General features: G+C 38.1%; 1 protein-coding gene across 1 annotated transcript in view; it reads right to left on the reverse strand.

Annotated features, from left to right (window-relative positions):
- USH2A (usherin) overlaps window positions 1–18,544 on the reverse strand; it is a 617,249-nt gene that overhangs the window by 303,600 nt on the left and 295,105 nt on the right. Inside the window, exons 32-33 of the mRNA XM_040985311.1 lie at window positions 7,766–7,925; window positions 6,658–6,829 (exon numbers count right to left, since the gene is read on the reverse strand). Of these exons, the coding sequence (XP_040841245.1) occupies window positions 6,658–6,829; window positions 7,766–7,925 (332 nt within the window). The remainder of the gene's footprint in view (window positions 1–6,657; window positions 6,830–7,765; window positions 7,926–18,544) is intronic.

Below are 18,544 nucleotides of genomic sequence, written 5' to 3' on the forward strand. Positions count from 1 at the left end.
TTTCCTGCTTTTTAAGACAACTCATTTATGAATTTCAGGGGCGGAAATGCAGAGAGAGAGGGGAAAGACAAAGAGAAATAGAGGGAGAATACGAGTGAAGAGAAACACCCCTCTGCAGGTTCACTGCCCAAAGGGCCGCAATGGCGGAGCTGACTAGGCTGCAGTCAGGAACCAGGAGCTCCTACCAGGTCTCCCATGTGGGCATAGGACTCAACTACGCAGGTCTGCTGCTGCTGCTTTGTCAGCCCCATTAGCAGGGAGCTAGCTCAGACGAGCAGCCAGACGCAAATCAGTTTCTACATGGAACACCAATTCTGCAGGTAGCGGTTAAAGTGCTGTGCCACAGCACCAGCCCAAAAGGGAATGATTTTCTGATAATTAATGGAGCCAATATTCTTTCCCTCCGTATGAGTAGGGGATAACTGACTGGCTGTTTAACTTCCTATTACTTGCAAAGTGGTTGTAACTAGTTGTAGAGTCTTCATTACAATGATAAGCAATAGTTTATGATCCAACAAGAATTAAAAGAGGCAATACACTTTCCATGTTAAGAACACTGCAGGGGGGTTCCAGTACAATAGCCTGGTGGCTAAAACATAGGCTTGCATTTGCCAGGATCCTATATGAGCAGTGGTTCATATCCTGGCTGCTCCACTTCCCATCTGGCTCCCTGCCTGTGAACTGGGAAAACAGTAGAGGATGGTCCAAAGCTTTGGGACCCTGCACCTGTGCAGAAGGGCCACAGGAGGTGCCTGACTCTTGGCTTTGGATCAACTCAGCTCCAGTCAGTGTGGCAGCTTGGGGAATAAACCACCAGATGGGAGATCTTTCTCTCTGTATCTGCCTTTCCAATGAATAAAATAAAATAAATCTTTAAAAATAAATAAATACAAATACTTCAGGGGCCTGGTAAAATGGTTCAGTGGCTAAATCCTCACCTTGGAAGCACTGGGATCCCATGTGGGTGCTGGCCAAAGTTCCAGCTGCTCCACTTCCTACCTAGATCCCTACTTGTTGCCTGGGAAAGCAGTAGAGGATGGCCCAAGCCATTGGAACCCTATACCCGCAGTAAGACCAGGAAGAAACTCCTGGCTCCTGGTTTTGCATTAGTTCAGGTCTGGCCACTGCAGCCATTTGGGGAATGAATTAGCAGATGGAAGATTTTTCTCTTTCTCTCCTTCTTTCCTTCCCTCCATGAGTCTGATCTTCCTCTCTAATAAAATAAACAAGAAGATGAGCAAAAATGTTTAAAAGAAAACCACAGAGATTTACATCTTTAGGATGTCTCATTAGTTTATGTAAGTTTCAGATGGGTTACATTGTGGTCTAAATAAGAAATTGTATTAAGCTTGAGAATCTAATCTTCATGTTTTTTCTTAATACATATGTGTGAATATATGTGTGTATATGTATACATGTGTAATATATATACATATATATGAATGAAAACAGATTCCTCCTAAGAAGAGAATCTTTGCAACTAAATTGGCATCAGTGGAGTATGTAGCCAAACTGTGACTTAAAATGCTACAGGACATTTCACTGCCAGCCCAATAAATGCATTAATACAAGGACATTAAAAAAAATACATGGTTCTAATATGCTAGAAGTCTACCACAAAATATGGTAGCAAAAGAGATCACATAAGACACTTGAGTTATCAAAAGATAATTACTCAAAGGAAATTTCTTTCTAGTCCACAGAGAAAAAGAAAGCAAGAGAGAGAGAGAATCTATATCTTTGCATTTTTCAGATTTTCCTTTAGGATACAGACAAGTGTGCACATCTTACTTGATTTAATTCTGATACTCTGCTTGTAACTGTTTTGTTGATTATGTCCTGTAAAGCTTTTTCCTGTTCATTCTCCTCAAATCAGCACTATACTTTAAGACCAGGTGTTTTGGCAAGTGGGCTGAGCCACTCACTACGATGTCCTTATCCCATCCTAGAGAGCTGCAGTAGGTCCCAGCTCCCTTGTTCCTGATATGATTCCTTTCCAATGCATCGGGAAGGCAATACATGATGAGGACATATTGGGATTCCTGCCATCAACCTAGGAGATGGAGTTCCTGGCTCCTGAATTCTCCCTAGCCTCCCCAAACTATTGCAGGATTTCAGGAATGAATCAGTGGATAAAAGATTAATCTCTGGCTCTCCCTCTCTCTCTGCTTTTCAGTTAAATAAACAAATCACTTAAGATGTAACCAAGGCAAGGTTGTATTACATTATGTCAATGCACAATATATATTCTACCAGTTTTAAAAAGCTGAATTAAAATTTACTTTGCTTTTGAAAATTGTAGGATGTTGTTTCCTCTTTATTTTTGAGATAATATATATTTTGTTTACATTATAGTGAAAGGCTGAATGATGCATTAAGTGTTCAACAAATGAACAGGAAGAGCAAGCAGGAATATGAGCATAACTACAAATGAAAAGACATCAATTTCACACATGTAAAGCAAATTTTAAAAGGTCACAGATCGTTAAAACTATGAAAATATTGCCTGATTTGAAAGGATTTTTCTTTGGACTAGGATTAGTTGATATCTGAGAAGTGATAACAAAACAGCCCCTTAAACAAAGTAAGCAATGAATGGGATAATCTTCCTTTGGTTAGCCTGTTGATTAAGAAGCTGATGGAATTACAGAATAACCTGCAAATTGTTTGTTCTTGTTACATCTGCAATCCGCATTTATTTTCCATCCACATTGGTAGTGCCTAGTCAGCAATGCAATGTCTGTGTTCCTTCATGAGGCAAAACAAAGTTCTCAAAGTTTCCTAAGGTTAGTCTCTACTACTGATATCATTGATATGATATTGACCCAATTGCTTGATCTGCCAGCACCTGAAGACACTGCAGTCATTCAGATGAATGCTGAATAAAATTCGGGTTTGGAAAAAAATTTTAAAAATGAGATTGATAAAACAATATCTTCTATTAAAATGAGTTATTTCAACCCATTTCCAACAGTTTATCAGTCATAAATACTGTAAAAATTTCACCAAGTAATAATACTACCCCCCCAAAAGAGTAACATTTTTGATGAAATGCACAGATAGCCAAACTATATCTATTATTTCTGAAATAATGATTATTAGAAAGATCCAGCAGATCAGCATAACCGTTCACTTAGTTAATCCTCAGCCTGCAAGTGCCGCCATGCCATTCGGTTACTGGTTCATGATTCAGATGCTACACTTTCCCATCCAGCTTCCTGATGGGGATCTGGCAAAGCAGCAGAGGATGGTATAATGCGTTGGGACCCTGCACCCACGTGGGAGTCCCATTAGAAGCTCCTGGCTCCTGGCTTCAGATCAGTTCAACCCTTGCTCTTGTGGCCATTTTTGAGGATTGAATTGGGAGATGTTAGATCTTTCTGTGTCTCCCTTTCTAGTAAAAATTAATGTCTTAAAAGAAATATTTAAAACTAGAATTATCTTTTTCACTTGTTCATTCTCTGTCAAATAGGGCCTGAGACTGTGAAGGAAACATGCAGAACATTTTTAAGCTTAAAGAAAAGAATATGACACTTCATTTATATATTTTGAGATGTTAAGTTCATCATCTCTAGCAATCATCCATGAGGACCTATGTAATAGTTAACAAATTCCAAATGGCTGGCAGGAGTCTGAATATCATCAACACCTAACTTGATATCTGCCTGTATCAGTGCTCCATTAGCTTACAGTCTTTAATCTGACCAATCACTTGTTAACCATATTCCAAAACGCACTTTGCTGAGTGTAGCAGCATCTTATGCCAGTTCCTGCAGCAGAAACAACATACGCTTTGGAGCAATACCATCCCTAACTCTCATGTTTCCAAGCAAATTATTTAATTCCTATTGAAAATCCTGAATTTCTATGAAGGAAATATTCTTGGCTGCCACTCCTTCATTCATTTCACCATCCAAGTATTGTTCGTTGAGTTTCCAGTTTCTACCTAGCACTTTGCCTGAACCTGAAGATAGACAGTTGAAAGGTGCATTCTATGTTCCAGGAGTTTAAGATCCAGTCGAATGCAGACAAGTGCACATCAAGGAACATTCCTGCTCTGGGTCTGAAGGGGAAAGCGATGGTACAAATCCCTTTGTTTCTTCCTCTTTCTCAAGGCCAATTTAAGGCTTTGTTATCTGTACGTTTCTTTTTCCAGCACTTAGTCAACACGCTGAAACAATTTGTAACAGCGACCCCACTTTAGCAAGGACCTGATCTTCAACTAATCTCATGACCTTGAAAGCTACTTATTATATTGAAACTGTGAAATATATAATAATCCCCCAATTAACAAGGATGAACCTAAAATGTTCTGGTTCATTTAATTTACTGCCTAACGGAGTTAAATAAGAAACCTTTCTGTGGAATACTTTCTGAGAATACATGAGAGTATTTTTGTCTTGTTAGAGTGAAACTGGTATTATGGTAAGGACAAGGATTTGGGTGGGTTTTGGGGGATCCACCTCCTCTATCAACTGTCTGAGTTCAAGTCTTACTCTTTCTTCTAATTCCCAGAGCCTGTTACTGGGCACCCTGGAAGACAGCAGGGGATGAATCAAGAAACTGGCTCCCTGCCACCCAAAGGGAAGCTTGTTGGGGTTTCCAGCTCCTAGGTTGGATGCAACCCATTTCCTACCTTTGCATGTATTAAGGGAGTTAACCAGCAGGTAACAGCTTGCTCCTTCTCACCTCCAGCTCTCCAATGATGCCCCCAAAATAAATATCTTGAACCTATATTATTAATAGGTAACTGCCTTCGATGCTACTGAATTTTCCTTGGAATTGCCTTTTTACATGATAGAATTATAGAGTTTTTTGAAAACAGCTTTGTTGTTTCAATGTTCAGTTTTAGGTTTGAGGAAAATAAAATTCAGTGCGGTTAAGTGAATTCGCTTTAGATCATACAACCAATGGCAAGATTTGAATAGAAACTGTGGAGAATAGTCTTTAATTTATTGTATTTTACAAGATATATCAAATTTATAAAATACAGGAAATTGAGGTAGATGTCAACTGATTGCAAGCACACCCTAAAATGTTCAGTGGGAGTAGAACTCCTGCCATTGGCCTCCTCCTAATATAAAATCAAAAATTAATTAATTTTGGTTGCTTCTTAGCAGTTGAGATGTCTTAATTTTAATATTACTATTTTTGTGGAGACGGTGTAGATTCTGTGTTATTTCTTGCAAATCTGGCTAGCACATTTCTTACTGTTGTGTGTGTGAGAGAGATGAAGCTGAGCAATCAAAGGTGTCATCTCGTAAACCTCCCAGCTGTGCTGAACACCTAGGCACACGGAATTGTCTTTGAGTAGGAGTTTTCACATTGTTTGATTGCCCTTGTTTTGTGGTGTCAAGTCAGACTGTTAGCAATAGTTGAATGTGGTTTATTTTCTTGTGGTATAATATTTAGAGCATTCAAGAGCCTGTTAAGTAAAATGAATGCATACACAGTGTCTACATAAATGTAAATTTATTCATAATCAAGAGCAGAATATTTTCTATGGCATTTATCAAAGCAAATATCCTTATATAGGAATTGCTATAAAATGAAGAGTGTGTTTAAAACAAATAGGGACAATCTCATGTTTATATTCAGTTATTTTCAGATGTGCCATTAAACTTAGAAAAAGATTATATTTCATAAAAAACACAAAAGGAACTACTGAGTATAAATTTCACAGTAATATCAAAGTCTTTTAAAAGACCTTTGTATAAAAGTGCTATTTTGCATTAAAATGCCATTGTCTCTCTTAGAAAACCCTTAAACCATGTTGATTCTGGTGTTTTTATTAACTGGAATATTCATCTGAGATAGAAGCACAGAGTAAACCAAATATCCTAACAATTAGGAATTTCTAGGGGTCATGTAAGCCTTCATTTATATACAAAAGGTATACTTTTTCATATTGTGCATACTTTTTAAGTGAATAAAAATTCTACAGGAAATGAACTCATCAATCCAAACATTTTAGAAAAAAAGTTCTTAAAAGATATATCAATAACAAAACTAATTTCTGAGAACCCCACACTAGATTTATCAAAGCCTACTGATTGAATAGTTATTCCTTTGATTTTCATAGTATAAAATAAATGTCTGGGTATTAATCAACACATTCACATTTAACCAATAGAATTCACATTTAGCAGGTAAAGTGAGTTTTCACTAAAAAGAGGAAATATGGAATTTTGGCTTTTTTTTTTGCCTCTTTTAAAAGATAGACTCTTCTGACAAACACAACAACAGACAACAGAGATAAAGAGAGACAATAAATAAGAGAGAGACAGGGAGAGAGATAACACAGGGCATTCACCTGCAGGTTCACTTCCCAAATGGTAAACAGCAGCCAGATCTGGTTAGAGGTGAAGGCAGGAATCAGGAACTCCATCCTGGTGTCCTGCATGGGTGCTGGGAGCCATCGTCCTTGCCTTGCCATGAGCATTAGCAGGAAGCTTGGCAGGAAGTGGACTCGCTAAGACTTGAACCAGCTCACATATATGAGATGAATCCATGCAAGTTAGCACCTTAACCAGCCACCCTAACACTGATACTCAGTTTTTGCAGTTTTCAAATCAGAGAGTTTTAAGAGAAAATGGGATTAAGGGAAGGGAAGAAGGGGGTGGCAATATCAAAGTGATATAAACCAGGTGAACTTACTCCTAACTTGATGAGATATTTATTATCAGGGAGAAGATGTTCTAACATGTGATCCTGGAAAAGTTCTGTGTTGTTATAGATGACATTCCACGCAGCAAAATTCTGAGTATCATTCGAAACATATAATATGTAGCGCTCCAGAATTCCATTTAATTTTCTTGGTTGATTCCACCTGGAAATGGAAAAACATGGTACAGTCATCATCATTCATTCAAGGTCAAACTTACACGTACAATCCTTTGAAAGGATTTTCAAGGAATACTGATGGCCTTAATTCACATGAAAAATATACTGAAACCTCAAAAGTGAGGTTAAGGAAACATAGGGAAATAGTCATTAAAAAGCTACTACAGGAGGACGAAAGAGTGGATGGTGTTCCTGCTGCAGGTGGTGAGAATGTGAGAAGCAAGTCACGGAAGAAACAAGAGCTTGTTAAATTGAAAGGTACTTAGAATTGTGGGAAATATTTTGAGGTGAACCATGTGGCTCTTAAAAGTATAAGAAAAGTTTAGCAGCGAGGCAATGTACAATGATACAAGAGCCATATTTTTGAGTAAATGACAATTCAATATAGATTCTTTCTAGATGAAAAAGTGGATGAAACAAATAAGTGAATATTAATTTGTAGTAAGAGAAGTCTATTAAATTTTAACTTAGCATTGCAATCCATCTTATGCCTCATGTGTTGGAAAATGAATAGGAATCAGTAGTATTAAATTATCTGAATATGCCTATTGTACAAGGAAATAGGAAATAATGATTCTGGTTTATATTTGGAAAAAATAAATGTACAACACACTGCATAATTCCAAATTATTAAAAATAATTACGCAAATGTACAACATCACAGGCAGACACATAAGTGGTCAATTTCTCTCTTCCTGAACTTCTCATAGCCTCTGTGTACATATGTAGCTCAGCCTGATTGCAAAGACAAAATGGAAATTAAGCTGGCAAGTGATAATCAAAGGTTCCCAGAACCACTGAACTAATCACTTCTATGCATTTAATCACAATACAACTAATTTTATGTCGCAAGTCCTTCTCCTGATTGAACCCTCAGAGGTTGTTGCATGAAGCAGCGTATCACCGAGGCATTTTTACTTACTGAATGTGGATAGTTCTGGAATCCAGGACAGTCAGAATTGGGGGATCCACGTACTCTGGTGGCAGCTGAGCTGTGTGCAACATGACCCGGGAGCTGTTTGCACATCCCACATGTGTGCATGCGCTGAGTTGAAACTGATGAGGTGTGAATGCTGCTAAGTCTAGTGAGCAGAGAGAAACAAGAACTTATTTACCATAATAACTTTTACTTGGGAGATATCATTCTTCTGAGTCCTTAATTCTAAGATTTCTTGAGGCTTAAAAAGGAGACTCAATGGCTACTAAATAACTACTACAACATAGCAAGCAAACACAGGACATTTTATCCCTTATGTGTACTAGGGTTCTATATAAACAGTCAAACTTCAGTCGTTCTCTGGATATGAGCTTTCATCTTTACAACTTGAATGCTCTGTTGAAAACCTATGACAAAGTAAATCATTTTTTCTGATTCTTTTCAAGTTCCTTTATTAATATAAGAGAATAGATTTTTCTGTGTTCTATTGGTACAGTTCCAAGAACACAGCCCTCCTGCTCCCTTCTCCCCTGCTCCTGCCCTTCTCCTTACATTTCTTCATTATAATTTTGTTCCACATTATGCTTACAGGCTAAAGTAACAATTAATAACTTTGCACAAGTAAAAATTAGGAAGACTCAGGATGCACAGGAGTAAAAACAAGAGCTAAATATGACAACCGTATTCCAAATGACCATTTTATTCCTATGCATCTTTTTGTACCCTATGTTACTAATGTGCCACATCTTAGAGAAACCATATGCTTGCGGTCTATACACAACTCAATGTAATTAGCAAGAAAACAAAAATTCCAGTTAAGAAATGGGAAAAAGACATGAGCAGCCATATTCCAAAAGACGGAATAGAATGGCTAACTACACATGAAAAATAGCTCAAGATCCCAAGCCATTAGGAAATTCATTGCAGCTCAATTCACAATAAGTAAGATATGAAATCAGTCAAGATGTCCATCAATGACTGGGTAAAGAAAATGTGGTATACCGCCATAAAAAAAAAAAAAGAAAAGAAAAGAAAAGAAAAGAAAAGAAAAGAAAAGAAATTCTGCCTTTTTCCACCTAATAGGTACAACTTTATGCTTATCAAAGAAAAGTCAGTTTTAAATCAATAATTTTCTGAGTTTAGTTCAACAGTTCTGCCTAACAAAGCTTATGTTTAAAAATTAATTCTGTTAAAATATTCAAGTAACTGTATTTGAAAACAATAGAATTCACTTTTGAAATTCAAATACAGTTTGTACCATTGACTCTCAGCTTGAGTTTCAATTGGCAAATTCCTTTCTTCTTCGGTCCACTTGCCCAATCATGTTTGATCTTCTAATTATGTAGGTTTGGTGCAGATGCCTTGTTAACATGTGTCCCACACTACCGGCTGACACTAAAGCACACTATGCAGCTGTGACCTCTTGTTTCCCATAGTGCCTTGTATTTACATTTAGCACAACATTCAGAAAACAGTAATTATTAACACTATCATCTGACTCAATAGATTGTACATCTTAAAAGAAAGAAGGATGCTCATCTCGTTTTGCATCCTCAGTGTTTTACAGAATCCTGCACATTGTATGCTTTGAATATGTGTTTCAACGTGTCATAAGTATTTAATTAATTAATGAGAAGATCTAGGCACAGTTCAGGTAGGTGTGAAAGACAGTAATGAGAGTGGAATAGTAGCTTGCTAAATGCCATCTGCACCTCCTCTGGCCTTCTCTACCGCTTTATACTTTTCTTTCAACTGGATATGAAATTCCCTTGTATTATAATAAACTTACCTTTAATTTATGAATTTACATATGAACTATCATGAACAGTTCATATCTAAAGGTACTCAGAAACCTAACCAAATTTTAATCAATTTTTATCAATAACACACATTTTATATGACTAGAAATAATCACCATCTTCTGAAATATATTTGAAATAAGTCATTTTAAATAATGCAGGTTTTTAATTATCATTTGCCTTGAATCGCTACATTATTTTCACGTTTAAAGGATAAACGAAATGCAATCTAATTCAGGAAAAGCATTGATGGCAAAGAACTAGAATAAGAACACTTTCAAGTGTTACATGAAAAAAAATAATAAAGCATAATCAATTGGTAAAGCCTTTGAGTTACCAGAAGCAAAGAAAAATAAATTCTTAGTAAATGCATTTACCTTAGAAGAAAACGCAGCATTTAGGAGAAACCTTAGTGCTTTTGACTACACCTTATCTCTATTACAGCCTGTATCCCTCAGATACTCAAAGGTGCCACGTTACCTTCCATGGAGAAGGTTAAAAGACATCTGGTAAGGACACTTTGAAAGTGATGGTGAAAGAGTGCGGCACTTCCAGCAACTGACAGCAGCGGCACCACATGTGCATACGTGACAGAACTGAGGTCATGTCATTTGGACCAACATTCTATCAAACTCGGCCACAGATTATACCAAGAGAAAAACAACTGTATTATTTACTGAAGAAAACATTTAGACAAGAACAATTCCTCCTAGCTGGGTCAGTCTTGGCCCAAAATATATCATAGTTGTATGCAAGCATGCTGTGTGCGCCATTTCCCTGTTCCTGTCATCTTTTTTCCCATTAACTGGCTGAAACTTGGTGAGCTTTCTCTTTCTCATCCCATCAGTCTGAGTTGCTTGTATTCCTCAGGAGGGAGAATTTGACCAAGAAAACCAAGGGTCACAAAGCCTAGAGGGATTCTGATGGGTAAGTCAGTGCAGGTGTAAAGTCGTGATGCTGCCAACCTCAGAATGCATCTAACATTGCTGAAAGAATATTCTTGGGAAAGGAATTCTATTTCATATGACAAACTTTAAGGGAGATAGGAGTTATTTCCTACCTGTAAGGTTTATATGCATTTGTGTATATTTTGTGGCACAGCTTTGAGTATATGAGCTGAGACTATCTTAAGCTGCTGGGATTGGAACATACCATTGAAGGATTATCATATCACAGGAGTGCAACTCTACCTCACACCGTAAAAGCCATGCTTGCATCGCCAAGCTCCTAAATTCAACCACAGCATCTGCTTCCTACAGCAGAAGTTTCTTGTGATAATCATGTCAGGGTCTATTTCCTGTGCCTAGATTCACTGTAGCAGAATATTAATGTTTTGGCAAAAATTTGCTTATATGACTGAATAGAGCAAAAACACAAGTTTACACATTATGACCTCAGGAAGATAAACAGGACTCCCATCAGGACTCTTAACACTGCATTTTCTTTTTTTTTTTAAGATTTATTTTTATTATTTTTTCATTGGAAAGGCGGATATACAGAGAGGAGAGACAGAGAGGAAGATCTTCCGTCCGATGATTCACTCCCCAAGTGAGCGCAACGGGCCGATACTATGCCGATCCGGAGCCTCTTCCGGGTCTCCCACGCGGGTGCAGGGTCCCAAAGCTTTGGGCCGTCCTCTGCTGCTTTCCCAGGCCACAGGCAGGGAGCTGGAAGGGAAGCGGGGCTGCCGGGATTAGAACCGGCGCCCATATGGGATCCCGGGCGTGCAAGGCGAGGACCTTTAACCACTTGCGCCACCGCGCCGGGCCCTTAACACTGCATTTTCAAAGATAGGTCTAACCTGCTCTGCACCCCAACCCTAGTCTCTGCATTTACTTGCCTCTAGGGAGTAAAACCTACTGAGGTTGAAATGCCCATGAAAAGCTAGTCAGGTTCCCATTCATGCCTCTATTTTCTTGGAATTCCTCTACTCTAGGAACATTCTAGAGACGCTAAATTATAAAAATCCTAGCCTACTGTCAGAATGATCCCTAGCCATGTGTGTTCACTTCATCTACACAGGTAGCCAGCCACCTCTGTGGACATATTTTTTCCTTTTGATAATAAAGTGAATTTGGTGTGAATTCCTAGCCATTGTCTTTCTCTCTCTCTGTCTCTCTCTCTCTCTCTCTCTCTCTGTTTGGTATCTGTGTCCTAACAATACATTAAGATGAGGAAGCAATGGTGTCTAGGTTTGGATAGAGAGTGATGGTATAAACAGGGCTGAAATACAAAATGTCAAATCTTGAAATACACTCCACTTAGATTTAGTATTTGCTTCTAGAGTATTCAACGGACTATGATAAACTTGACTGAAAAAAAAATGTTGCATTAAAAAAAATAGATGACTGTAGAATATGTCACAAGTTTTGAAGATATCAGTGCTACAGAAAATAATAAGTGCTACAGATGACATCAAACAGTACAATGCAGGTGTTTCATCAATGGAAGTTTTATTGGTATGATGACTTTTTGAGTCAGACTGAATGGAAATGAGAGTAAAGTTGTGAAGATCTTAGGAAAGAATGATTCTTGGAGCGGGAACAGGCAGATCGAGGCTTGAAAGGAGGAATATGCCCGGCACATGTGGGCAATGGTAAACAGGCAGAGGCTAGGCAGGCCAAAGCAGAGAAAAAGAAGTAAGAGATGACATGAGATAGCTTGTGGATAATGACACCACATAGACCTTATAGGCCTGTGCAAGAATTACAATTTTTAACTTGAGAAATCTTACTTGTGAAGCTCACGAGACTTCAGAAAGAGCTGCCATATACGCATTCATGAACGTCAGGCATGTCATCCAGGACGCTAGATGTAGCACCTACTATAATGAACAAGAATATCAGAACAGGTCCTACAAAGAGGGTATTGGAAGAATAAATGAGGATCTGTCACAATTAAGTATAAAACAGTTGGATTATGGATCTGCCTTAAGGTCAAAGATAAGCAAGATTTCCCAGTACGCTGATGGCTGAGTGGGCGGCTGAGCGGGAGAGTGGAAAGCTAAAACTTGCATCAAGGTTTTTCATTTGAGAAAAAGATGATGTAGTCATCGCTTTGAGGAGAAACACAGAAGGAATGATAAAGAATGGCAAGTTTTAGATGAATATTCCAGTGGTGACTGTCTATTAGGCAGTTAAAATGCAAGTTTGAAAGTTACAGAATTTCTGATTTGAGACATAATTTGAAAAGTCATTGTTGTATTTAAAGTGAATAGAACACAAATGCAATGAGTATAGATAGAAAAGAGGAAATATATAAGGACTCAAACCCTGGAATCCCAACATTAAAATGCCAACGAGAAAAGCAGAACTGAAGCACAGATGGAGAGTGAGTGACCAAAAATATTTTTGAGGAAACAATCAGCTTCTGGTTTTCATCAAATGGAGCAAATTTTGTAATGATTAGCGGTCAAATGAAATGAAGCTTTTCAATGAACCATTGAGTTTGGCATTCGTACTGTCACTGGCAGTTGCACAACTGAAGTTTCTGTGATTTGGTGAGCATCCGTGACTCAGAACCCTAGAGTTTTAGGAGGAAATGAGAGAAGAGGATTTAGACACAGTAAATCTAGACAAATGTTTTCAATAAGACTTCCTGAAGAGAAGTTTCATGGGACTGATCCAACCGAGAAGTGATGGCAAATGAAAGAAGAAACTTGCTAGAATTTTGTTCTCAAGTATGTATTTTTCCAGACAATACCCTGCAGTGGTTTTGCATCACTCTTATAAAAAAAAAAATCTAGTAATGGTCGGTGGCATCCTATTTGACAGAAGACACACTCTGTCCTCTCCCAAACTTCTGGTCTATTTGTGTTCCTCAAACTCCGAAGCTCACACCTCCAGGTCATATTCCTCCTATCTCAGACCTGTCTTCCTCCTTGTACTTGCCTATCTTCTTATCCTTCATATCTATCCTCTTCTGAGTGATTCTCCTTGACAGTCAAAACATAGAAACCTCCATCATTCTCTGTCATTTCACCTGGTATAGGCTACAATCATAACCACCAAACCAGTCCACATGGCATTCCTTTGTTAACTTTATCTCCTGCCTCTTTGAATGCTGAGATATGTTTCGTATGATATCCACCTTGGCATTGCCAGGATTGGTCAGATGCTTGGATAGATTTTTGAATAAATGAATAAAAAAGATCAGAGAAGATTTGTATTCCCCTTAACCACATTTTCCCGATCACAAAGCAACACCCAGAAGCACCAAAAAATCTCTAAGATTTTTTTAAAGGAATATAATGGATATAATTGTCAGAGTAATGGAGAACTCTGTAAACGTAAGGTAATGGAAATTTACTGTAGAAAAATAAACAGAGAACTGCTATGCCTGCATAATATGTGTACTTTTCAAGTAGTGAAAAGAGAAGTTAAAGGTATAACAAGATTTTAATTGTGATTTCCTTAGGGTGAGGGCAAAAAGACAATCTAATTTTTAATTTACATATATTTTCCAAATGTTCTATGATATCATATATATAATAGATGGAGAAAAAATAATCACAGTTTATAAAAAAACCAATTCATTATAGAGAAGCCTATGTGCTGAAAAACCAGTTAATGCATGCCCTATTATGTCGCAGATTTGGAACTCCTTTCCTCAATGACTTCAACTTTGGCTCAGTTGTCTTTTAAATCATAATCCCTTTATTTGGCAACTCATATCCTCCATGACTCATCCCTAAATCTGGCTTCACCTTAACTTTCTCAAATGCAATGCCCTCGACCTCTATTTTATTTATTCAACATTCAGTGTAGTTAACCATTCTACTTGGTCATCTTTGGAACTAAGATGCTAAGATGCTAAATATCTGCAAACACAACCTTACTACTTCCACTCTTTCACTGATCACGTCCATTCCAGAGCTTCTTACGCTTCTTACGCCTAGTCAACATCCTGTCTCTGGTACCTCCTTGTTAACAGAATACTGGTAATGGGTTCATATCCCTGCAATGGAGTTATGGATCTCACACACACACACACACACACACACACGGTGTCAAAGTTCAGCTCTAATATTTAGGAGAAATAGGAGGCATGTAGCCTTCTTCTTCCCCATCTCTGACTTCTCAGATTGATGGAATAAAAGATGGGAGGAATTAGAGAAAAGAAAGTGTGTCAGTCCTTCTGAAGTAGATCCTGAATCATTCTCAAGGTAGAGTCCCGGGCTGGAGACAAAAATGCCAGCCAAAGGAAAAAAAAAAAAAAGAAAGAAAAGTGGCTTCGTGTCTGTAGGCAGGAAGGGCCGCAGAAAACTGTAGATTTCGGGTGTAATGTAGACATGAGGAAGACATCCATTGGATTTGAAGGAACTATGTCAATATTGATTCCTTTACACAGAGGAAGAGAGTGCTGTGGAAAGTCACACTGCAAATGCTGAGGACCTATGAAGATAAGAATTTTTTTCTGTTATCCGCAGAGTTGAAGGAATCACCTCCCCAGCCAAAATATGACTGTCATGCATTTACTATGAAGTTTGTATGGGACAGAGTCAGATATCAAGTTGTGTTATAGAAGCAAAGCTATAAATGTACAAAGAGCTGGAGATACAGATAGATACCTTGAAGAACTACTTACAAATCACATGTTTGACCAACACCTCGCTTTTGATGATAATAGTCACACAACCAAGATGTTCAAAGTCTATGTGCATCTTCTTACATTTTTCTTTTGATGTAAATCAACTTATAAACAAAAGTAATTTATTAGGCTATGTTTCTGCGTTCAGAAATGTGATGCTATAACAACAATACAAGAAGGAAGAAAGGTTTTTCCTTTGATTCTGAAAAGTCTGAACAATATATAGTCAATTGTATAAAGAAAATCAGTGAGATTCAGCAGGTTTTTGGCTTCTTTGTCATTTTTATTCTTATACTGTCCACTTGGAAGTAAAGAATTAAATTGTTCTGAATATATTTACATAAGAAGATGAAACATCTCTGGTGTCCTTTGAATCATAAGGCATAAAAAGAAGAGGCAATATTTGAGGAAGTTGCACAGGTGGCCTGAAAAGGAAATTCTTGATTAAATGGGAGGATATGGCAAAGAAAATGAAATATAAAAAAAAGGAAAGAGGAGGCAGCATTAGGGCAAGGGAATAACAGTAAAAAAAAAAAAAAAGGAGTAAGTGGAATAGAAATTTTAAATAGTATTTTTAAGAGTTAGTAGTTGAAGGTGTTTGGTGTAGTGGTTGAATAGCTCACCAAGGATTCGGCATTCAGGCACAGTTGGTTAAGCTAGAGGCCAAGACAGTGGCATTCCACATGAGCACTAGTTCAAGTTCTAGCTGTTCTACTTCTGATCCAGCTGCCTGATAATGCACCAGTGAAGAAAAGAGAGCCTGTACTTGGGAACCTGTCACACCCGTGAGAGATGTAGACAGATTTCTGGGCTCTGAGCTCTGGCCTGGCCTAGGTCAGGCTCTCAGAGTTGTTTGAGGAAAGAACTATGGGATGAAACATTCCTCTGTTTCTAAAATCTGTTTTCAAATAAACAAGTAATTAATTTTTAAGAAAAATATTTGTCAAGATGCCCAGGATCCAGTTAAGTAATGTTTCTAGTTCTGAGTTTCAGCTTTCTGACAACACAGACTTTAGGAGGTAGTAGATGGTGACTCAGGTAATTGGATTCCTGCTACCCACAAGGCAGACCTGGATTGCACCTGTCTCAGCTCTGGCACAGCCCAGTCCTGGCCTATAAGTTCCATAACTTTTGGGAGTAAAGCTCATATCCAAGTTCTCTTTGTCCACCTACTTATCTCTGTCTCAGTCTCTCGAGTATGCATGTTTCTGCCTCTGCCCAGACAGACAGAAATAATAGAGGAAATTCCAAAGCTGATATGAAAAGGAAAGAAGATTACAGGGCTGCATATATTTCTGAGGAGCAAATACATAAACAAAGCCACAAATCTAAAATTCAACCCAAAGAAGGATGCAATTGCAAGTCTCTCCTTGCCTAACTGCAACTCATTGGGTGATATGTGTACACCGGCGATTAGGCCTGTCAGGGTCACTGCAATGGACCAATGGTTTCAAATAGTTACAGATATGCATACAAATCTGAGTCATGCAAGGGGAGGGTGGCCCAACTCTGGAAACAGAAGGCTGTTGTATGTCAGAGACCCTTAGCAACAGCATCTCGTTTTCCGTTTGTTTGACCGCATGATTTGTATAATATCAAATATGGGGAGTTGTGGACATGGAAAGACAGATCATCCTAATATGCATTTGAAATGGATCCACAGGCATCACCCTCAGACTTGCTACAAGGAAATGCATCCCTGTGCATGGAAACCTCACCGATTAATGTCAAGCAAACTATAATTTATAATACTGGTTATGAATTATATGTGATTTTACGATTGATTTCATGCTGTTGTTCAGAGAACTTCATTGATTTTACTTTACAAAATGAACCAATAAGTAGGCAATGATTTTCTTTTAACTCCCAGTATAAACTGAGGAATTTATACCTTTTTATTTGTATTTCCTAATAGAAAATGTAAAAGCATTTCTTGCCTATTTGCAATCTGTTACCTAGTTCTTTTCCTGGTAATTTCCTAATATTTAATTAGTGACAACCAGTTTTTTTTCTTGAATTTCCTTTATCCCTGCATTCATCACTCACATAAGTGATTTTCTGGATAATTAGAAAATTCGAAATAATTCAGATTAACTACTGACAACATCCTCTGTCATTTTGTGATCTACCTTGGTTCGGGTTCAGTGAGAATGCTGCTTAGGTCACAGACCTGGAGGTGGTGTGTGTGCCACAGGTGCCTGGGAAGCAATGAGCTGTGCAGGATGCACGTGGGATGTCAGGCTGCATTCACGTCTGTCATTGTGTACACCTTGCTCCACAACTGCATGTTTAGCCTTTTCGGTCACAGCAAAGCTAAAGCATGGTCTTCTAACTGATGGAATCAAAGACTTTATTTATCATCAACATTCTTGCTCTTCCATCTCTCATAAAATGCCTACCTTGTAGCATGCTTTTTTTCTGATCAGATGGGCAATTAACCACCATGCATATCGAGTCGTCTTCTTTCAAATTAATTGACAGGGTTAGTATGAATTTGTCCTGATAAAGACTCCCATATAAAATTATGCCCATGTTAAGTACCAAACTCACAGCAAAGCTAAAGCATATTTACAATGCTTCTTACTGTGTGCGAAAAACACTCATCCGACCCTTTCAACAAAACACTACTTAACATTTGTATGAGCAGCAGAGCAGCTAACACTCTCTTTGAGCTACCCTTTAAATCAATGTCTCTTATAAACACCTTTTCACCCACGTTCAGCATTCATTGTATCATCAGCTCTTTGAGAACAATGACGCATCTCCTTGTAGGCTTCAACTTATGACTCCTGATACTTTTGAGTATAGAACCAATTGCAAAAAGAAAACTGACAATAAGGTTAGAAGGTTCTGGTCCCTCAATCATTGTTGTAGCAGGTGGCATGTGGCAGAGGAGCCCAGTCTGTGAGTTGTCAGTCACTGGTTAAGAGAAAAAAAGATGAATCATTACTGTCAGTTGTGATAATGAGGAATGATGTTTCCTTATTTCCCTCTTTTCTTCTTTGGGAGGTTGGAACAAAAGGCTTCCATAAGAACCTTCTCAGGATTACAGCATTCTTAGCCAGCTGTCTTCCATCTGCCTCCTGAACATTTCTAGTACTATTTGTAATAAATTATACGATATTGAAATCAAGATTACAGCTCTCTAAAAAAGATTATTTATTCTTATTGGAAATGCAGATATATAGGGAAAAGGAAAAACAGAGAGAAGAATCTTCCATTCTCTGGTTTACTCCCAAATTGCCGACAATGGGCACAGCTGAGCCAATTCAAAACCAGGAATCAGGAGATTCCTGTAGGTCTCCCTTGTGGTGCGGAGTGCCAGTGGTTTGGGCAATCTTCTACCACTTTCCCAGGCCACAAGCACACAGCAGGA

The sequence above is a fragment of the Ochotona curzoniae genome, unplaced genomic scaffold, assembly GCF_017591425.1.
Source record: "Ochotona curzoniae isolate NIBS_2020 unplaced genomic scaffold, NIBS_Ocur_1.0 contig_430, whole genome shotgun sequence".
Taxonomy (NCBI): domain Eukaryota; kingdom Metazoa; phylum Chordata; class Mammalia; order Lagomorpha; family Ochotonidae; genus Ochotona; species Ochotona curzoniae.